We start from the raw sequence: 23,753 nt of genomic DNA on the forward strand, positions 1-23,753 counted from the left end.
CTCCCTCAGGTTGGTGCTCGTACCACTTATTACTGCAAGGTAGCTGATGTTTCTTGCACAGGCTCCAGTGGAGGACTTTTGCCACTGAATCATGTCTCTTTTTGTACTGGTTCTGTGCAAGTGCCGGGCATTCGCTTGCAATGTGGTTTATGGTTTCATTTTTCGTATTGCACTTCCTACATATGGGCGAGATGTTATTTCCGTCTATCGTTCTTTGAACATATCTGGTTCTTAGGGCCTGATCTTGTGCCGCTGTTATCATTTCTTCAGTTTCCTTCTTTAGTTCTCCCCTCTGTAGCCATTGCCATGTGTCATCGCTGGCTAGTTCTTTAGTATGTCTCATGTATTGTCCGCGCATTGGTTTGTTGTGCCAGTCCTCTGTTCTGTCTGTCATTCTCCTGTCTCTGTCATTTTCCTGTCTCTGTGTATTTCTGGGTCTTCGTCTACTTTTATTAGTCCTTCTTCCCATGCACTCTTTAGCCACTCGTCTTCACTGGTTTTCAGACATTGCCCCAGTGCTCTGTTCTCGATGTTGACGCAGTCTTCTATACTTAGTAGTACTCTCCCTCCTTCCTTTCGTGTTTGTATAGTCTGTCCGTATTTGCTCTTGGGTGTAGTGCTTTGTGTATTGTCATATGTTTCCTGGTTTTCTGATCTATGCTGCGGAGTTCTGCCTTCGTCCATTCCACTGTTCCTGCGCTGTATCTGATTACTGGCACTGCCCATGTGTTTATGGCTTTTATCATATTTCCGGCGTTGAGTTTTGACTTGAGTATCGCCTTGAGTCTCTGCATATATTCTTTCCTGATCGTGTCCTTCATCTTTGGGTTTTGGTGTTTTATATCCCCTCCTTCCATTATTCCCAGGTATTTGTATCCTGTCCTCATCTATGTGTTTGATGTTGCTCCCATTCTGGTAGCTTTATCCTTCAGTTTCTCGTTACTTTGCATTTTTGTATGTTGACTAAGGCGCAATTTTCTATTCCAAACTCATCCTGATGTCCCCAGATACAATCCTTACAGTGGATTAGGGTATCTATTTCCTAGATGCTCTTACCATACAGCTTGATGTCGTCCATGAACATCAGATGGTTGATTCTGTTGCTCTTTTCTTGAGTTGGTACCGGCATCCATCTTCTGTAGTACTTTTGTCATGGGAATCATGGCTACTACGAAGAGTAGTGGGGACAGTGAGTCGCCCTGGAAGATCCCTCTCCTGATATTAACCTCTGCTAGTCTTATTCCAGAGCATTGTGTAACGTATTGTATTCCAGTTGCGCATTGTATTTTTTGAGGAAGCGAATGGTTGTTTTCACACTCTGCCCCATATATTTTCAGGCATTCTATTAGCCATGTGTGTGGTATCATGTCGAAGGCTTTCTTCTTCTTCTTCTTCTTCTGCTTATTATTATTATTATTATTAATTATATTATTTATTATGATTATTATTATTATTATTTTATTATTATTTTATTATTATTATTATTATTATTATTATTATTATAGTATTATTATTATTATTATTATTTCCCTAATGAAAGTACATCACCATGTAAAAATTTAGCAGATTATGAAACATGAATCTAAAGCATACTTTTAATACATGCTTTTTATTATTGCATATTATTTGCCTTTTCAATCAATCGATTATTTATGGTCGGGTTAAACTGCAGCTAGTAACATATATACATATACTTACACATACATTTAGATAGTATATATAATATATATATATATGACATATATATATATTATGATATATACATATAGTATATATACTAACATATATATATATATGTATATATATATATATATATATATATATATATACAGTAAATAAAAGTGCTGAATCTTTCTCTTTTTCGAATATTGTCAAGGCTGTAGCTTATATTTGATAATTTAGGCTTCTGTTCCTCCTTTCAAAGTTGTCAATAAAATTACATTTTTGTTCATATAATATATAATTAATATATATATAGCTATATTATATATATATAATATATATATATATAATCTATAGTATACTATATATTATATATATCTATATATATAATATAATTATATATATATATATTATAATTTATGGATGGGATGATGGTAGGAGGGGTAAGAGGTGAGTCAAAGAATAGGCGAAGGAAGTTATAGTGAGAGTATATGAAGAGGGTGTCGAGTCAATTGTCCTTTGTAGAAGTGAAGTTTGAATGTTGAACGCCAATAAAACAAATAAGGATGATGCTGTTGAAGCACAGGATTGCTTGCAAAGATAAAAATGGAAAGTGCAGAGTGTGTTTAGGGTGATAAACGTGCTGTTGATGAGCCACAGTGTTATGGAAGTGTTCTTCACAGGGAGTCCATTCAAAATAGAACAGTAAAGTATGAATGTGGCTGTTACTGTTTTTTATTATTCACTTTTAGTGGCCGTCTCCTGTACACGGACACCACACATATACATAAAACACACACAATACTTACTATATATATACATATATACATATGTATAATATATATATATATATGTATATACATATATATATATATATATATATATGTTTGTGTGTGCGCGCGATTGTGTATACGTATGTATGTATGTATGCATATGTGTGGTATCCGTGGCCCCCTAAAAGTCGTCTTCTCCAATCTTTCCTGTCTTCAAATATTCCATCTCTTTTAAGCTCTTCAGTTCTTGGAATGTTATGCTTTGCCAGGAATCTCCTCCACTCCATCCTTCCAGCGCTTACGAGGTCTATAACTCTGGATCTCCTTCCTTCAGGTATCCAGTTGCATCTTCTCCTTGCAGTTCTATTGTCATCCATTCTCATTAGATGACCCAGCCATCTCACCTGTCCCTTCTCAATCTTGTTCATCATCCTACTATTCTCATAACGTTCTCATTTTGCATTCTATCTCTTCTTGTTTTGTCGATCATTGTTCTCAGGATTTTCCTCTGTGAACCCTTCCACCAGGCAGTAAATATACGCAACACAATTAGGATTCGACCTACAACGTTCAAAATACTGTGAACAGTGATTTGAACGTTGTAAGACGAATCTTTAATTATGTTGTGTACATTTACTCTCTGGTGAAAGGGTTCTTTATGTGAAAATCCTGAGAACAATAATTAACAAAAGCTGGCACTCATGAGTGCTAGGTAAACATTTTCTATTTTCACACTGATCAATAAGTCTAGTTGCTGTATTCAATGTTAATTCCGTCGAACGGCATACTAGTAATTCAGTTAATTCAGTGGTAAACAAGGTATACTTTGGGTATGTGGTACCTTTTTCGTTCACGGTAATTATACATTCAAAATAAAATCCAAAATGAGGAGAATTATTGAATCCTGCTTCTAAGCAAAAAAAAAAAAAAAAAAAAAAAAACAAATTTAAAAGTTTCTTGCCAATATAAACTTTGCACCACTTTCCAAGAGTCTAACAATAGTCAATTTTACCGATTCGAAGAACATTTCCTCATTATCATATACACGAAGAAAAAGATAGTACGATCTTTTAGAGCTACCCAATCAATCATGCATCGGAGGAAAAACTACTGAGTGACCAAATCATTACTCTTGACTAGATGATCTCACCGAAGTACGAGAATACTTACTCTTCTTGACGATATCTTGCTGAGCGCAGGGAGCCGACTGCGGGGAATCCACCGGCAAGGACGTGATATCGTTTCCTGGTCCGCTATACCTGTGGAAGGAAATAATCCAGATTTAGGGATTTCATCGCACTGTGAAAAACAAATCTATGCTAAGAAGCTGTGTAGCATTTTCAAATGATTTAAAGGCGAAATTAATGTAATTGGAAAGTCCGGATCAAGAGAGAAAGAGAGAGAGAGAGAGAATCAAATATATTCTATCATCTTTTACGTACATTTGCCGTCAAAAAATGTTAAAATGAAGTTTATATTGATATACATCTATTTCATCAGGCAATCTGAATGATGGTAGGCATGTGGTTTAAATCCTTTGAAGAATTGACATGTTAAATGTTAAACTCTCTTGGTCCCTGTAAATGCTCGTAGTTTTCTTCTCTATTCTAATATTCTGTTTACATCCCCTATCTATCTTATGAACTCTGTTAGGAGAGTTTGAGGGAATGAAAGCTTGCACTTAGAGAGAAATGCAGTGAGAGAGAGAGAGAGAGAGAGAGAGAGAGAGAGAGAGAGAGAATTTCTGTGAAGCAAAGTTGACGAGAACGAAGCAGAAGAGAAACGCAAAAATATCCGTTAAATGGAGAGAGAGAGTAGAGAGAGAGAGAGAAACAAATTTATTGTCATCTTTTACGTACATTCGCTGTCAGCGTAGTCGAATAAAGTTTCGTATATATAAACATAATAATAATAAGGGAGAAATTGTATAAACCAAATGAATATTTGGTCCAGAAGCTTTTATTGCACGAGTTGTACTTCTGTGATTACTCCATAAAAGTGAGTAATGAAATTACTTTGAGGTAGACTTGTGTCTACACCTTCGTCGATTGTTCACAATGGCGTGAGTTTCTTTATCAAAAACCTCGCATATAACTGATGTTGATCATTGTTTTTGTTGAGAGATCAGTGAAAACAAATTGTGGAAACTAAATATATTTCCCAGACTACGAAATCTCGATATCTCGACTTGAAATTCCGAATAGGAAATGCAATTGATAATTTTCCCTTTCCTTTGCCAGGGCTTGAACCAGGCCGGGAGGAGAAGAAGAGCAGAGTCAATCAGGCTATCCCCGGCCTTATTATATATTCTTCCCGACCTACGCTAAGCACGGTGGGAGGAAAGGAGACAAACTCTCCGGTCAATTTCAAAGGATTTCACTGGAAATTGTCCACACACACATTAGCAAGTCGTGAAGTTAAAAATCCATTATACGCTCGTTGTAACACTAATGTCATTATATACATCTGGCAAATGGGACAGGTAAATTTCATACTTTGGGAAAATTCTCAGTTTTCATGCACACTTTCCCAAGCATTGTCAAGTTATTTTTGGAACACGCGAACCTCACCCCATGAAGATGTACTTTCGAACCCTGTGGTTTGTGTCCTGAGATAGACAACACCCTTTCAGAACGTCTTGTTTTTCATAATTTTTTTTTCTTTTACGAATTATTTTTCATTAGATATCCTGTTCCCACTATAGCTGGTTCACGTAAGGTAGATTCTTAGATGAGTCCTATGCTTACGAGACGTTTGTTTGGCGGCCGCTGATTGGCTAGTACCGGGAGGTAGGCAGCTCCTAGTCAATCAGTGGCCGCAAAACAAACGTCTCACAGGCATAGGGGTCACCCAAGAATCTACCTTAAGTGAACCGACTATAATAGTGTAACCCAACAGGAGTCGTAAAGGTCCGTTTCAGTCGTTACAGTTTACTTCAGTGTTTGCCAACTGTTGCGCACGAAGTCCTTGTAAACGCGTTGAGACATTCTATTTGACATTCTTCTTCATTTCTCATATTGCTTATCTCAGGGAAAATGCCACTTTTGTCAGCCACAGTTTAAACCCTAATTGAACTAAGAATATAAGCTGAATATTCGGGTATCAGAAAATTATGTTTCTAATCTCAATATATCTAAGAGAAACTATTTTTTTTAACTAAAAGAAGCGAAGAAGAGAGAATCCTCTAGTCGAAGAAATGAAGAGACACTGAAGTCAAGTCATCAGGTAAAACGACTTAATGAAATAAGAAAATAATTCAGGGAAGCTTTGCGAGTTCATGAGGAAAAAAAAAAAGAGAACCCGTTTCATATTACATTGCTCTAAGTAAAATAAATGAACGATGACCAAGGAAGCCATTTCACTCCAAAGCAAAGAAACCATTCTTTGGCAAATAAAAACGAAACCTAATTTTCTGAAAACAATAAAGAAAGAGGGGCCAATCAAATCTCTACAATCAGGGTTGCCAGTCAATCAAGAAAATAAGAGAAAAACAATGAGATTGAAAAAAATTAAGAGGCACATCGAATTGATTTTACTTTTTGAAAATCCCAGGGGACAACGGAATATCTTCATTGAAGAAAATCTAAATACTCGAACATAAGAATGGTCAAGAAAGAAAATCAAACTAATCCTTTCCCTTCTGGAGCCAAACTCAGCCTCGGGACTACATAAACACCTAACTTCTACATAAACGACTAACACTGTAATCAAAAGGGAAGACTGGATCCACCCACACCATTTTGTAAAGTTCTGGGTAATTTTTCATCCAATCTTCTCACAAGGGGAAAGGAAAAGAAAGGACACAGGGTGGGAGAGTTGAGGGGAGCTGTGAGGGTAGGTGGGGGGCCGGCTGCCAGATAAAGGGGGGAAATATCCCCCATTCCGAAGTCGGTTCGCAGTAGACTGCTACGCTGGTTTCTCTGATTTCCATCGATATATAAGTTTGTTTTGTCGTGAAAATATTCGCTTTAATTACGTGAAAATCTATCATTTATAAATGAATAGAGAAGTAAATAATATTCAAACGAAATACTCGAAAGAAGAGCATCAGCCAAAGACAGGACCAATGAAAACGAAACCAAAAGAAAACGAACGAAAGGATTGTTTCGAATAATCGGGAGAAATCTCCCGGAGGGAGGAGGGGTGGGAGGAGTGGTGGGAGGAGTGGTGGGAGGAGGGTGAGGGCCAAAGAAAGGAAGCAAGGCAAGGAGGTAGAGGAGGAGGAGGGCTGGGGGGCGGAGTTCCCCGACTCCGTTCTAATAAGCAAAAAGCTCAGGTTTTACAGGAGAAACTAATCGAGTAATTGATTAAAGTGAGATTAAGCATGTCAACAAGACTATTTCTCATGGCGTGATAAGTCGCTCACTAATACAGCCTCACTCACTCAACGTCTCCCACTTTCCCCGAAGGATTTAACTTCAAGGAGCCACGTTTATGTTCTTTGCTCTCGTACTCTGGGTGGGGGGAGGCGGAGGAAGAGACTTTTAGCTCCGTTTGCTGTCTGTATGTCTGTCTGTCGACACTTCTTTGAGAAACTGTAGTTTAATTTGGCATAACGAATTTCTATGGTTAAGTACATGAATGCATTTCTACAGAAAATCTACTCTGCATACACATACCCTCAATTATAGAATAATTATTACATGACATCTATATATGAATATTATTATATATATATATATATATATAATTATATATATATTATATAGATCATATAATTGAGGGTATGTGTATGCCGAGTATGTGTGTGTGTGTGTGTATTTTACACACATATACATAAACATACACACACACGCTCTATCAAAATTATAGATTTTAGCGAAGGGTTTGAAAATATAAAAAGGGCGTTTAATTTAAAACATGATAAATCGCAAAGAAAGCAACATTTCGTAGTTGTTTCTTAAGCCATTCTACGTTTTCTATTAATCTCTCTCTCTCTCTCTCTCTCTCCTCGCTCTCTCTCTCTCTCTCTCTCTCTCTCTCTGGAGCGGCGAGAGTGAGGTGCATTAGGAAAATTGTTACCGCCAAGAAAAATGGTGTCCCGCCTTCAGCCATTCACGCACAAAATTTTTCACACCAATTTGTAACGTCCCTGAGGAATCAATTGCGATAATGAGAGAGAGAGAGAGAGAGAGAGAGAGAGAGAGAGAGCAGACTGGAAGAAAACTGAAGCTATAGGAGACAGAATGAACGACTTCAAAGCAATTAGGAATGTACCACAGAAAGAAAGAGATATGAAATTATGTTAAGGATATAGGATAATAAAAGAATTACATCTGAAATGATGACGGTTGGAACGAATGGTGCGCTGTATGTACGTACAGATCCAGGAAAATTGTGGCATTCGGAAGTAATTACAAATCTCTCTCTCTCTCTCTCTCTCTTTCTCTCTCTCACTGTCCCTCCCTGGGCCCCTCCCTCGTTTTGTAATGCCAATTGAAAATGTCTTATACTGTCTCCACCATCTGTCAATATTTCCCGTCCTTTGTTTAAGTCAGTGACCCCTCGCCGTTAGTTGACAAAACACGCGCTCAATTGACCCCTCCCTAAACCAATTGTTTTCCAAGAAAAAAAGAAAAGAAAAAAAAGCCGACAATTCCCCGCCAACCCCAACGTGCCTTCAAACAATGCTTATTAAAAGGAAACTTGGTCTACTATTTAACCCTCAACGAATTTATGACCCTCTCATATGTCTTCGTTCGATGTCGGTGCGATTCTGTTCATTCGCGGAATGTGTTTGAATGCTTGAAGACTTCTCAGTAACGGAGAAATGTAAGTTTGGTTGGATCCTTCGTAGATAATTACCCTAGGGGTTTTCCGGGGTCGGTATCTTTAAGATATTTTCAGTGGCTTGTTTATGTTTTGAAGGTCATTCCCAAACGAGCTTGTTCTAAATACGCCGCAAAGGTGGATACATACCGGTTTAAAATCCTTGGGGGTCACTACCGTTCGGATTTGTACTGTAATAGCCATCTCTTACCCTTTTGGATAATGTTTTGACTAAGAGCGTTGAAATCTGACAAGAGTCGAATTTAGAAATTCTCTTCCCTGGGTTGGGTTCGAACTCCCGCTGACTGAGAGTCATTCGTTTATTACATCACTGGGAAGGATAAGAAAAGTGATGAATTCATTGTAACCTGTAAGTTTAATTATATCTATCATTACTGTATGTGTAACTGAATGGAATCTTCAGTGGTGAAATAAGTCAGAGACGATGTTGAATAATTTGAAAACAACCCAAACATGAGATTGTTTTTCAATTACAAAGAATTTTTCATCATTTGCCAACATCAAGCTTCTGAGAACAATCTATAGATCTATAACCGTTCGAATAAGGTTCTGTAAACTGAGTTGAATTAGTTCTCAATGATAAGTCGGTATTTTGAGTATAAAAAGGTATTCCTTATCTGGAAAGACTGAAATTATTCCTTTTTGCAGAAGTATCTTCAGGGAATTTACCGCTCACAAATTATTTGCTGTATTGTAAAGTAAGGAGACGTGAAAAGAAGTTTTTCTGAGGATTTCCTATCTTTCATTGATTCCACGGAATGTCAAGCAACGCCAAATAAAAAATAAATCCTTAAATGTCTTCCAATATCAGCAGACTATGAATGAAAAATCGGGTTTATTGCTTTATCAGCCAATCTTGATTGTTTCGGTAAACAACTGTATTACATTAAGAAACAATATATCCCTCCTCTTTCTTTTCTTACATATTGGCATTACATTCAGTGCAAGCTTGGCTTTCGTATGTTTAACACACTGAAGCCAAGCTTCTAAAGATTGACCATAGCACTGATAATACAAAACATGGCTAATTTCCAGCAGGAAATACCAGATGTGCAACTGATGATCTACAAATTTTGTTTTCTTTAGTAATCATTTGAAATACTCCAAAGGTTATTATCATTCAGAAGCATCTCTCCAAAATATCAAACTATACTTTACAACACTCTCGAGTCCCTCTCAGGATTTTATTGCCATTTGCTATCTACCTCTCTTGAACTGGCAATACGCTTTTTTACGACCGCGGCGTTATCAAATAATATTTATACAAGAAAATAGCTCTTTTCCTCTTAACGAGAAATGTATTCAGCATAGCATGATTACCCGGATTCTGAAAAGAGGATTGTGAAGCAGTCTTTCATAAATTTGTAAAACGATGTCATGATAAGCCAATTCTTTCAGAGATATGTCATTTGAATTACGCCGGCAACAGTCTATACAAGTTTATATACTAGTATTCAAGTTTAGGTAGAAAAATGACGGTTTAAAAGTTAAACTCTTTCAAAATTATCATTATTGTCATTAGCCAGGATGAATTGCTTTTCCGCCTTCAGTCATGAATAAATCAACATATTTTCGATTTAGATAGAAAAGCTAAAACAGGCATTGTCATAGTTAATTCGAGATTGAAAAGGCAACTATAATAGAGTTGACAAAATGGGAGTAGAGAGTGAAGTGTTAGATAAAACTATAGCAACAGGAGAGAAAATTAGACATATGAAATATAGTTTTGCTGATTGCGAAGACAATATAGAAGTGAAATGTTATTTGCTTATCAGTTTTTACCTGAATTTGCGATATTTATTCACCAACATTAACATTATGTATAGATAATAAATATAAGAGTTAAACCATGGACATAACTTCGTCACGGGGCATCTATGGCCCATTCCTGCAACAGTCAACAACCTTTGCAGTACAAAATACTGTTCAGCTTGAGTCTGAAATCGAGGCTGCCGGTGCATCAAAGAACTCTGAAGATTGCAAGTATACGAACTGCCATGATGGATGTATAAGGTTAGATGCAGAAACGATGACAGAAGAAGGCGGATGGCGCAAAAGAAGTAACGCACTTCAGTACTTTCCCAAGTACTTGTCCTTCCATGTTAATTTTTGGGGGCCTTCAACGGCCCTCTTGACTAAAGTTTAAATCATTTCAACGCACAATTTAGAGAAAATAATTCAACATTTAATGAGTACGAAAACAGGAGCTCCTTTGAAGGTATCAGTCACTCAGTCATTCGACAGAATTTAGGCTGAAATCGAGACAAAGGACGGACATGTTTGCGTTTCTCCGTAAGTTACGAAAGACTGAAGTATTAATCGACCGAAGTGAGGCTCTGAAATACGTATGGCCACCAGGAAATAACAGAAAGAGGAAAATATTTCGTAAAAACTAAATATACTTCCCACCCTGCCTTTATGGCGTTCAGCTTTCCGAAAACCCCGATTTTAGAAACAGGAGATAAACGAAAGTTATTCAAACGACAGAAAATAAAAAAAAGGAAAACAAAAAATCACAGCTAATGAGATATTCTATCTAAACATGAATTTCTAAGATTGTCAGTACAAATGATGGGAATCGGACTTATTCATTGGTTAGATCTTGTTTATTCATTCGTCAAAAAATAAGAATTATAATGTATAATACATACTTTGACGAGCAATTGATTTTCACATTTAAAAAAGGAGAGGACAGTGAAAACACAATTCGAATGAATGATTTCGACTGGCTAATTTTCGTTAACTTTAAAAAAATTGAACTTATTTTGAAAGTCTCACGCTAATTAGCATAGTACGGGCTTTAAAAAAATCGTGGTCATATTAATAGTGTTCAAAACAGAATAATAACTGCAATATTATTCAAATTAAAAAACGAATTAATGATAATAATTACTAACAGTTGCCAGCAAATTCCAATACGTATCTATTTTGCACTCACCCGTGATAATCAACCGAAGGAAAATTCCTATACGAAAAATAAGTAAAATCTTTGAAATAAAAATGAAATAGGGCGTCTTTGGCAAGAGGGATTTACAGTTACACAGGGTTCAAAACCCCTCGACCCCGTATAGGGGGTTAGTGCCCACAGTGCACGTCATACTGTGCACTGTAGGTATTACTTAAGGTTCTTTGCAGCCTGCCTTCGGCCCCTAGCTACAACACCTTTCGTTCCTTTTACTGTACCTCCATTCATATTCTCTTCCATCTTACTTTCCACCCTCTCCTAGCAGTTGATTCATAGTGTAACTGGGAGGTTTTTCCTCCTCCATATCAGTGCTGAATGGCCTCATAGGTCCCAGTGCTTGGCCTTTTTGCTAAATTCTATGTTCAGTTTAAAACCCTTCGAGTTGGCCGTAGTGTTTATGAGAGAGTACTACTGGGCTGGGTCCAGATTTGATTTCCCATTTGGGTTTTGGGACATCACTTGGGTTTTGGAACATCACTTGGGTTTTGGGACATCAGATGAACAGATGAATTACTTATACCGAATCGAGAATGGGTTCCGACTCATTGTGATGGGATTATTTTGCTGTTAATTCAAAAAAGTTCCAACTACTGACTCGTACAGCTACGTGTTGAAATCGTTGTTTATTGGTCACGGACTATTCGGGAAAGTCGGGGAACTTCGATATTTGTATAATTATCACACGAGGCAATTTTGTCTTTACTTTATCAATTTCCTTCCTGGAAAGTGCATATTGTGAAAAGTCTTTTACCAATTTTCAATGAATCTGTCAATAGCTGTTCTTCACAAAGGTGTACACTGTATACTCATATTCTGTCATCCGCAGCCTCCTACCCTGCAGAGTCTAGGACCAAATGAATAATTCAGGATGTGTATGGGACAAAAACGAGCGCTTTGCAAGAGAAACACAAAATCCAAAAAGTAAAGCGTGACTCCTAAAGAATGAATATCCTTTTCCCAAGTAAAGTGAGCTACGATCAAGATAAAGCACAGATACGAAAACTTTTGTCTTAGTTGTTTTTTGATACTAACGTATAGTACATCCCCGAAGTGCAAGTACTGTTGTTTTGCAGGTGATTTATATATATATATATGTTATCTATATATATATATATATATATATATATCTATAAATATATATGTATATATATATATATATATATATAGAGTGACATTTTGTCTGTTGTGAGAGTGAATCTCGATACGAGCACAACTGCAGTTCTCGCAACACTTGTATCTTTTGGAGGTCAAAAGCGCAATATAATTATCAATGAAGTGAAAGAAGTGAGCGATGGGAAAAATCAAATGGAGAGAGAGAGAGAGAGAGAGAGAGAGATGCCCATCGAATTGGGCATTTCTGTTTCCACCTTATTTATTGTCCCTCTATTTTTTTTATATAGTTAATATTACTTATGAAATTATACTCGACATGACAAATGCCAAAACAAGTTTCAGTTAGATTAAAATCTTTCTTTATTGTCAAATAACAAACTATTAATAAGCAGCTAAGCGCATTAACACTTCTCAAATTTAATTTAAAATGTATAAGAACTTGTTAAAGTGCTGTCCGAATTAAACTAATTTATAAGTTTTTTTTCTAATGACGCAGGAAATAACGATGATGGTTATTGATATATGATATTATTAGTAGATTCATAATGCGAGTGGATAATTGCGTGATTTTTCAGCACCGTATCCATTTATTGAACGTGCGCTTATTCTGTCACGGGCGTGATTGCGTCTAAAGTATTCCGTGGTTATAAGATTCAAATCCTTTTAACTGACACCATAAATTCGAATAGATGAGATGTCATTTGAATTTCATAAAAGGAACAATAAACGATGTTACTGGTAATCAAAGTCTATATAGATGACAAAATTTTTATGCTGATTTGTTGCCTTTAGAATTTCCTATAACATGCTGGACACGTACTGAAAGAAGTTACAAATCTTACAGGTGAGAATACATACTTTGCTCAGACAAGAAACGGCAAGTACTGAAAGCCACCTTTTAATTTCACGGATAAACTACAGAATAAAAATTTGGAAAAATCCTGTAGCTATGCAAATCTTTTGAAATCAAATAAAATGAACACACACACACACACACACACACACACACACACACACACATATATATATATATATATATATATATATATATATATATATATATATATATATATATATATATATAGTCTATGTGTCTTTATGGTCTTCCAAGGCGGGATGAGACTAAAGGCCCTGCGCCGTTGTGCACGGAAGACAGGAAACGCCACGAACGGGACAGACACGAAAGGATCCGATTCGTTTCTTACCATTGTGACCGAGGCCAAGTCGACTGTCCATTCAGGAGGCGGAGTTTATCGTACATGGGGTCCTGGGTCGGGGTGCTGGTAGGCGTGTTCGAATTACTGCTGCTGGTGGAGTTCCCGCCTCCGATGCCCATCGTCTGGCCCCCTCCGACGCCGGCACCGCCGCCTCCAGCTCCTGCAGTAGCCACGGCGCTACCTCCTCCTCCTCCTGCTCCTCCTCCTCCTCCGCCTCCTCCTCCTCCCCCACCAGGGGGTCCGCCAGGGACCGGGGCGCCCCCTGAGCCGCTGCCGCTGCTTTCCTTCGCGTTGATGTTACGGAGGACGCGGTTGATGGACGACACCTACGGGAACATCAAGATCAAAGTTGAATTCACAATCTAACAAAGATTCAAAAAAGAAAAAAAAAATGTCATGAATTGTAGATTAGGTTAACAAAGAACAAACAGAATGTTCACGAACTGAAGAGTATATCAATTAAGGATATTAAAATGTTCATGGCCTGAAGAATAGAGCATCTAAAGAGATGAAAATGATCATGGACTGGAGAATAGATCAGTTAAAGAGAGATTAAAACGTTAATAGAATGAAGAATAGATCAGTAAACGAGATGAAAATATTTAAGGAGAGATGAAAATGTTCAATGTTCATGGAATGAGGAATAATAGATCGGCTAAAGCTAAACAAAGATCAAACAGAATGTTTACAAGTCCTCTAGTTTAGCGAAGAGCAAGGTTAAACTACTATGTTCACGTTTATCTGATGGAGAAATTATGAGATGTGTACAGTGATTCAGATGAATGTACACCTATAGAGGCTTTACGCTTAACCCCTTCCAGACGAGGGGCAAAGACACGACGGGCACTCTGTTTTGCCCGTAATTCTGTCGCTTTTCAACAGTGTTACCAGATCAAACAGTCCAAGGGAGGCAGTAGTCACAGGCAGGCGAACCTATGACTTGGACCACTCTCGTGATCGCCATCCACTCACAATATTGGCAAGTGTCTGCCCGTCGTGCATTTGCCCCCTCGTGTGGAAAGGGCTTTACAGTCGCTAAAAAATTGAAACGGCCACCGCACCAGAAACGTATGAACAGTCAATGGAAATTATTCATTTATATCTCCTGTGACTTTTAGAATTCCAAAATCTTTGATCAGGTTCCCAACCACATCTCTATCACAGGCTGTCAGAGATAATACCAACTGTGGGACCTCTCCAAGTTCCATACCCAAAGCTTCACTGTCTATGATTGTCCCAGTAACCAACCTCGTCAATATCTGCCGAATATTTGTCAAAGTCGTTTTTTTTGGTACAATTATTTCATTATTCTTCTAAATTTAATTTCTCTCGCCGGTCAAAAACATAAAAGTCAGTCTGATCGGGATAGTGACCAGAATATTGTGGAGATTTTCCTTTTGTCTACATAACCGCTGTCATCAGCTAGACTTACTTTTGGAGGCCATTCTTCCGTATTTCATTCTGTTTATTAGGCGGCATAATTCATTGGTTGGCATCTTTCAATGGATTTTTGCTTTTCCCTAAAACATTCATGCTCATGAAAGTTCTCTTCCCTTGGAAAATGAAAGGCTTCAGAAAATACCTAAAACAAGTTAATATTCTGTACAAAGAACAGACGTTAATACATTGTGGAATTTAATACATCACATGATAATCGTATCAGATACGACAAATTTTCCAACCGTGACTCACCACCCCCTCCTCTCTCACTCTCTCTCTCTCTCTCTCTCTCTCTCTCTCTCTCTCTCTCTCTCGTACCAAGAACACCCCAATCGCTTCGCATTCCACTGTGACAATGCCCAAGCAAGGCATTCCCTTTCAATAACGCCCTCCCTCGCTATTATTAAATAACAAGTGCAGAGTTACAAAACAATCGCCACACGACATCGCCCGAAGAAGTTGATTGGAACCTCTTTGTATGGCGCCGTTGACCCCCCGCGAGGCGCTCGAATCAACTGCGCGACCGCCGGTATTGTGCTGCCTAGAATACCCATTGAGGGACTTCCCAGGGTATTATGAACAATCGTACACACTGTCCCCCCACCCTCTCTCTCTCTCTCTCTCTCTCTCTCTCTCTCTCTCTCTCTCTCTCCTGATACAATATGCTTCGTGTTGTTTATTGAAATCCATATTTTACTTTGCATGTTTTCTAAATGCGTCGTTGTGTATATGTGAAAATTAAACCGAATAACATTTTCTAATGTACTTTATAGATTTTTTTCCTTCGAAACATGATATTAGTAATAACGGGTGATGAGCACTTTCCTCTCCATCCTGATATTTTAAGTAATTGATGCAGTATGCTTTCATGTAAATTTTCATTAATTTTAAAAAATTCTTGGACTTTTTAATTCAGTGTCATCTCTCTCTTAAGTACTCTGTACTTGGTTAAAAATGACTTATCATTTCTATGTCTCTTGCGCTAAAAAGTCTCGTTCCCAATTAGCTACTCCATAGTTTTCATTTAAATGTTGTCTTTAATGTGGCTACACTGCGCAAATTATTACAGGCATATAAAATGAGACTTACATATGAGACTAGAGACGTTTGTTCAATCACAACATTATTCTAGCAAAATAATAAAAGGCGAGAGAGAGAGAGAGAGAGAGAGAGAGAGAGAGAGAGAGAGAGAGAGAGAGAGAGAGAGAGATTTTCCCATTGTTTTTGATAGTATGGCAAAACAAAGCAATAAAAGTTATTGCTCTATTCTTGCTTTGCTAACGTATCCAAAATACCACAATAAAAAAAGTAAGACAACCGGGAAAAAATTGCTTTCAACTCTAGGAAGACTCGGAAAAAGTATCCTTTACATGAAATTCGTCTGAATAGTTGTAGCACGGCTTGATGATCGTTAAATTTGCCATTTCTTTAAATTTGCCTTCTGTTGCCTCCTTTCGTAAGGGAAGGGAAAATGTATGAAATGATAAAAATGAACACAAATGACATCTGAAATCTTAAGAAATTATGTACCACAAAAGGGAGGTCGATAAAACAACAATGAAATTGTTTGGGTATATTATGCACCGGTTAAGGGCAGGATTATTCGATGCATTTATATGAAACAAATCGCTTTTGCCACCTATATTGTTCTCTAGGCCTACCTACCCACAACTCCCACTCCAATAAGGCCTGGAGGAGACTTCCCTTCCAACCCATCCCATACTAGATCCCCTATACCCCCATGAAAACCAAGCCTCTTCTGTCATCTTTGTCTAAAGGAAACAAACGATATTGGAAAATGTCTGCAATATCGCCGATGCCAATATTGAAATCGTCTTTGACATTTCATCTTCGGCAAGAAGAGAGAGAGAGAGAGAGAGAGATAGAGAGAGAGAGAGAGAGAGAGAGAGAGAGAGAGAGAGAGAGAGAGAGAGAGAGAGTCCTACACCACTTTTATTAAAACTGAAAGGCATGATCCAAGGAGTACGGTAGCCACCCCCCAGGCAAAGTCTCTCTCTCTCCTCTCTCTCTCTCTCTCTCTCTCTCTCTCTCTCTCTTTGAAGAAAAAGAAGAAGCATCCGATATTTTCTAATAGGACGCATAAAAGCCTCTTTGATGGCGAAGCCTACACCGACGCTGTAATCTGGATTAATTGGTTCAGTTTGTATCCAATTATCAAGAAAACAGGGGGAAGAGGAGCCGTGGGCAGAACGGTGATAAGAAGGATGGGGGAGGGGGCCGGTGTTTGAAGGGAGGGGGGGTTGATAATAATGATAATATTAATAATTGCAAAATCATGCAAGTGGTAATGAAAATCTACAGTCATTTTGAGAACAATCTTAGATTATTTTTAGTCTTTATGACATTGCGCGTCATGGTCATTGTCCTAATCATTGGGCATAAGTGTTGCTGGAAACGTTCTCAGTGTTCCAGTGACCAATTAAAGAAAACCTATAATTATTTTAAGGACATTAATAGATGGGTCTTATTACATGGCGGATAATGGAAATAATCGCTGCCCTACTTGGTAGTCATGAGCAATTGTAACAGCCACAATGATCTCTCAGCTTCATCATTTTTCTCGGAAATGTTTCCCGTGTTCCAGTGACCTGTGTTTCATTGACTTGTGTTTCAGTGACCTGTGTTTCAGTGACCTGAGTTCCAGTGACCTGTGTTTCAGTTATCTGAGTTCCAGGGACATGTGTTTCAGTGACTTGCGTTTCAGTGATCTGAGTTTCAGTGACCTGTATTTCATTGACCTGAGTTCCACTGACCTGTTTCAGTGACCTGAGTTCCTGTGACCTATGTTTCAGTGACCTGTGTTTAGTGATCTGAGTTCCTTTGACCTGTGTTTCAGTGACCTGTGTTTAATTGATCTGAGGTCCTGTGACCTGCGTTTCAGTGACCTGAGTTCCAGTGGCCTGTGTCTCATCGACTTGAGTTCCACTGACCAGTGCTTTAGTGACCTGTGTTTCACTGATCTGATTTCCTGTGACCTGTGTTTCACTGACCTGTGTATCAGTGACCATGTGACCTGTGTTTCAGTGACCTGAGTTTCCAGTGACCTGTGTCTCAGTTGCCTGTGTTTCAGTGATCTGAGTTCCAGTGACCTGTGTTTCAGTTGATGCCTTATATAAATACAAAATAAATAATGAGAACACCATTAAAGACCTCTTGAAGTCACTCAGACACCCATTGCGAGTCAGTTTACAAAATTACAGTCATTATTTGCAAGCCACATTCCATCCCAAGAGCAGGGGAACTGAAAAGGATGCTGGAATAAGTTAGGGACGATCAGTAACCTGGTTACTAGCATCCCCCGGAAGCTGAAGGGCCCAGTATTTATCCTGAACCTCGTAGAAGCTATCGCTTATATTTCCTAAACCAATAGGGGATACATCATTCTGTAGCCACATACATACATATTTACATACATGCACACACATGTATACACGTATATATATCTATAGTATACACTTGTATGTATATACCCATATCCTACGAACCTGACATGTAGTTCATACAATGACGAAGGAGAAAACTGCAATGGCTTTGTTGACATGGCACCAAAGGAGCTGGAAGACCCAGGCCTCCTAGGATAAGAACTATGGTAAGAAGTGGAGATTTGTGGAAGACAAAGCACAAACAAGACATGAGCGGCGGAATTTCAGAGGTATTGTCGTTGCACGATGTTGATGATGCTGTTGATGATATATTACCAGTTTCATGAATGGAGAACACGGTGACTCTAACGGTAAACGCAATTGATAAGCGAGAGAGAGAGAGAGAGAGAGAGAGGAAGGGACATTAAGCTTTGCATTCTGGTTTATCGTTCTGTATAATAATAATAATAATAATAATAATAATTATTATTATTATTATTATTATTATTATTATTATTATTATTATTATTATTATTATTATTATTATTATTATTATTATTGTATAATAACTAATAATAATAATAATAACTAATAATAATAATAATAATAATAATAATGATATTAATATTGATTATTATTATTATTATTATTATTATTATTATTATTATTATTATTATTATTATTATTATTATTATTATTAAGAGCTATTAGCTTTAAGTGAAGAAACCAAACTTCGTTAAGATTTAACACTGCTTTTTATACAGAAACTGGAAAAGCAGTCAACTGACATCATGCAGCACAAATATATCCTGTTCTTAAGAGTTTATTAAAACACTAATTAAGCATACTTCATTATCAATTAATTTGATTACATTACTTCTAGAGACGTAAAAACGGGCACAAACAAAATTTGAAAATGGGTACAGACTTCGGCTCTAGATACATTTCGGAAAGACGCTGTTATGAAAGTATCGTGTCCTCCGACATAAGCCGTCTTCCTGGACTCAGTTTCTCTGTCTGTCTGTCTGTCTGTCTCTCTCTCTCTCTCTCTCTATGTCGGAAAAAGCAATGAATGGTAAAAGCATCGTGTCCTCTGGTATAGGTAGTCTTCAGGAACTCTCTCTCTCTCTCATTTCGGAAAGACTGAATGGTGAAAGCATCGTGTCCTTCGGTATAAGTAGTCTTCAGGAACTCTCTCTCTCTTCTCTCTCTCTCTCTGAACTCCGGCGCGCTGTAAATAAACTTAAAGGTCAATGTGCAGCGACTGCTTTGAAGGGCTTTCCACTGGCGATCAAAGCTCGCTTAATGTGGATCTCGTCATCTGAGAAGAACTCGAGTTCTCTTTCCTTAACTTGTTTTGTTGTCTCTTCCCACGAAATACGCGAGACTTCAAAGTCTCTTCTCTCTGAACGTTATGCGTTTTGTAAAGGGATTTTCATACTAAACGTACATTTTAAATAGCTGAATTGCGCTTGTAGTTTTTGACAGATGATGTCTGCGTTGTGCATACATTAATTCTAGGGCTGAGAACTAAAAGGTCCAATGTCAAAAAATGGCCGATTGTAGTTAAGATCGTCACTAAACTAGAAATTTATCTCTGTTTCAGTGCTATAATGGCCAATGTTATAAGTTAAGCAATCACCCCCAAAGAAAAGCTTTCGTTTGCTGTACTTAGCTGAATTTTAATAAAGGAAGCAATATTTTAAATGCGTTTTTCTGAAAACGTGGTTTTATGATATTGACCCTTCTAGTTCTCAGCACTAAATTATGGAGCTAAGACTTGTACGCATCATATATATTGTCCTTATGCATGTATATATACACATACAGACAAGAACATGCGATATGAGTTTTTCCAATTTGCTATTAAGGGTGGAATTTATAAATGTATGATTCTGTAACCTCAGTATGTGTATATTTAACTAATGGCATGTTTCGTGAGGTGAAACACCTCGCTTAGTCTGAAAATCACGATGTAAATAGTTGACATGGAGGGAACACACGCAGTGAATATAATCTTTATAGAAGAGAGAGAGAGAGAGAGAGAGAGAGAGAGAGAGAGAGAGAGAGAGAGAGAGAGATTGTGCGTGTGTCTGTAACTTCAAGCGGATCGGGGGGGGGAGAGCAATGGAGTTATTCACCCTTGCCAGTAATGGCTTTTAGGGTGTTCCAAACATTTTTTCTATATACCTTTACGACAGTTTAGACTTACCTAAGGTGATTAAGGTCACGATGAATGAGTTCCGTTTAATTACCTGGCCTGCCGCATCCCTACACCCCCTTCATACCACTTTCATTGCTTAGCTCTTTACAGGAGGGGTGGGAGGGACCTCCCTACCAGGCCCACACGGATAGACTGGCCCACCCCCCCCCCCCTTCCCTTTAACCTACCAAATGTTGTTACAATGAAGAGCGGAGATATTCCTAAACTAGTAGTGATTCAAGCAAGGAGTAACATTGGCAAAAATTAGCTTTTTCTTCGTTTGGTAGACTGCCTCTGTCTCTCTCAATCAGTTAATCACATTCTTGTACACACACACATAATATATATTTACCGACTCAATCCTCTCCTACAGAGATACAGTTAAAAATACCCTTCAGAGTAACTGGGAAGTTATAAAAGAAATCTTCGAAATGGCTTATCATTACCAGTCTTGAATGATTATGTACGTGTTGTGTCCCTCAGATGCATCGAATAAACGTAAAGCTTCAGAATATATCAAATATTCACCTCTCTTGGGATCATTACCTAGAGGTAGAAACGATAAATATGAAGGGGCGACCCCAGCTTTAGTTTAAGGGTCGGGGAGGTGGGGGGGGGGGGGTAATAGCCGTGGCCGTACGACGGCCACGGGGGGGGGGGGGGGGGGGGGGGGGGGGGGGGAACGAGATGAGAAAAAAAAAACACTGCCCTTGGGAACGAAGCAGAAAAACCAGTGTCCATGAACAATTACTTTTGGCGATCTGTTGCTTAGAAATTTTAGTAATACTTCTACGAAATGGTCCATTAGCTCCCACCTGTTTAAGTTTAAAAAGCAGGGTCGTATTCAACATCAATGATAAGAATTTCATGACAAGACTACCTGGACCAAAATTCGAACTTTGTATGCCTTGATGAGTTGATATATGTTTTAGTAGTGACTTTATCCTTTCAGCTCTCAAAAGGGATAACAATCGAAATCAACATATCAGTAATGTGCCACTTCCATATAGAACATTTTTGCCATTCAAATGTTAAGCCACAAATAATCTGCTAGCATTGAATTCACTTCATTTGGGAATAACGAACACATAAAGGGAATCAGATGTGATGAGCACATCTACCCTGACAGAATACAGACCTCTGCCTTGTTGGGTGTATAAGTGGTTGACAGTGAATTCATCCATTCAGCTCTCAGGCGAGATAGGAAAGAATTCCATATAGCAAGAAAGGCTTAGGTTGGAATCTTGATCAAGGTAAACGTGTTTATCATATATCATTCTCTTTGGATTCAAGTATTCCTAATGTAAAGTGAGTTCTACACTGTTGGGTTATCTATGACAAAACAATTATGTTGTAATGACTGAAAGAAATACAGTTATCGAAAGTGTCGTCAGTAAGTTTTAGAAGCCCCATGTGAATTATCAGTTGTAGAAAATATAGGAAAGACTGCTATAAAAGCATATATATATATATATATATATATATATATATATATATATATATATATATATATATATACATATCTATTGTATATATGTGTGTTCTGTATATATATATATATAAAGGCATATATATATATATATATATACTATATATTATATATATATATAATATATATATATATACTGTAAATATATATTCACACATATATATTCTATTATTATATATATATATATTTATATTAGATAATATATATTGTTGCTGTGTGTGGTGTGGTGTGTGTGTGTGTGTGTGGTGTGTGTATGTATGTGTGTGTGTGTATGTTGTGAGATTGCCCACCTGCTTTTTTAATAAACATATCTGAAAAAGACAGGTATAATATTTATGTACGAGAGATAATAGACTTTTATCCTTCTCGTGATCAGGTCGGCAACGTGACTTCGGCGTGAATACAAGTAAATACTACCTAAACATATTTCTGACGACTGAAATAACTAAATACTTTTCATTCTTTATAAACAGATCATGTCTTTTGTGTTCTTTCTTTGTTCATAAGATATTTTCCCCTCGGCTGTTCATGAAATACAAAATTCGTGTTTAGCTTTGCGTGACGGGATCCTAGTCCACATATTTGGCGGCCCAGTCATTGTTCAGCGGTTAAATATGTTATTCCTGTAATGATTTCCTGTATTTATGCATCGAACAATCAACCCCAAGACAATTCACGATAAAACCCCTAAACCGGAAACCTTTCACAACGAAACTTATCATGAAGACTCGTTCGCCATCTATAAAGCAGTTCCTTCGGAAAGTTTTGCTCTCTGTCGTACAGTTCCTATTTATGTGTCTTCCAGTCGGTGTCCATTTATGGAGCTATTGCTAAGTCACGTGATGGGACAGTTCATCAGTTTTGTATTGATGAACTGTTTCTCTGTCAAGGTATGAAGCTGAAATCTTGTATGGAATGAAAATGAACGAAATTACTTGTCTCGTGAAGCTTGATAAAAATCAAATCTTTTCCTCTGCCGGTTTCTGGAGAACTTGTTTTCTATACAGTCCTTTTAATATAGTCTTGATGCGTAGTCCTGTTTTTGTTATTATTATTATTATTATTATTATTATTATTATTATTATTATTATTATTATTATTATTATTATTATTATTATTACCTCGGTAGGAGACCTTCTTTTAAACCAACTTCATTAAACAGAGTGGCCGTCTGGATGGCGTTTCGTTTCTATTGCAGTTTCTCAGTCTCTGGAGAGTTTCATTGTAGCAGCTGTCAAATTATATAGCAGCTGTCCAAAGTTCATTCATCAAGGAATATATGAACTTTGAACATCTATATAATTTACCTGCTATAAGAAATCCACTCGAGAGATTAAGAAACTGCGATATAAACTCATCGGCATCCAGACAGCCATTCTGTTTAATGACGCTTATTATTATTGTTATCATTATTATTATTATCAATAATAATAACAATAATATCCTCACAATCACAAGAAGTATTATATTGATTAGGAACATTTCTCTGCGCGCGTTTTTGAAACACTTTCACCTCACTTTTTCACGATTTACACAGTATGTACTTTGCCACAGATACCTCAATATACACCAATGTATAATTACTTTTTATCTGTATATAGATTACTCCCTGATTAATTTTATGAATTTTACTGCGATTTTTCCATAGAGTACCCAGCCAGTGGCTCAAAAGGAATGACTGTCACTGTACAAAAAACTGAGGAAATACATCAATTAGG

At 37.5% G+C, this 23,753-nt stretch overlaps 1 protein-coding gene across 2 annotated transcripts in view; it reads right to left on the reverse strand.

The window, feature by feature from the left end:
- LOC135216878 (paired box protein Pax-6-like) overlaps positions 1-23,753 on the reverse strand; it is a 192,448-nt gene that overhangs the window by 41,673 nt on the left and 127,022 nt on the right. For both annotated transcript variants that reach the window (XM_064252399.1, XM_064252398.1), the window contains exons 6-7: positions 13,509-13,846; positions 3,606-3,694 (exon numbers count right to left, since the gene is read on the reverse strand). In XM_064252399.1, coding sequence (XP_064108469.1) covers positions 3,606-3,694; positions 13,509-13,846 — 427 coding nt within the window. The remainder of the gene's footprint in view (positions 1-3,605; positions 3,695-13,508; positions 13,847-23,753) is intronic.

The sequence above is a fragment of the Macrobrachium nipponense genome, chromosome 6 (assembly GCF_015104395.2).
Source record: "Macrobrachium nipponense isolate FS-2020 chromosome 6, ASM1510439v2, whole genome shotgun sequence".
In the NCBI taxonomy this organism is placed as follows: Eukaryota; Metazoa; Arthropoda; class Malacostraca; order Decapoda; family Palaemonidae; genus Macrobrachium; species Macrobrachium nipponense.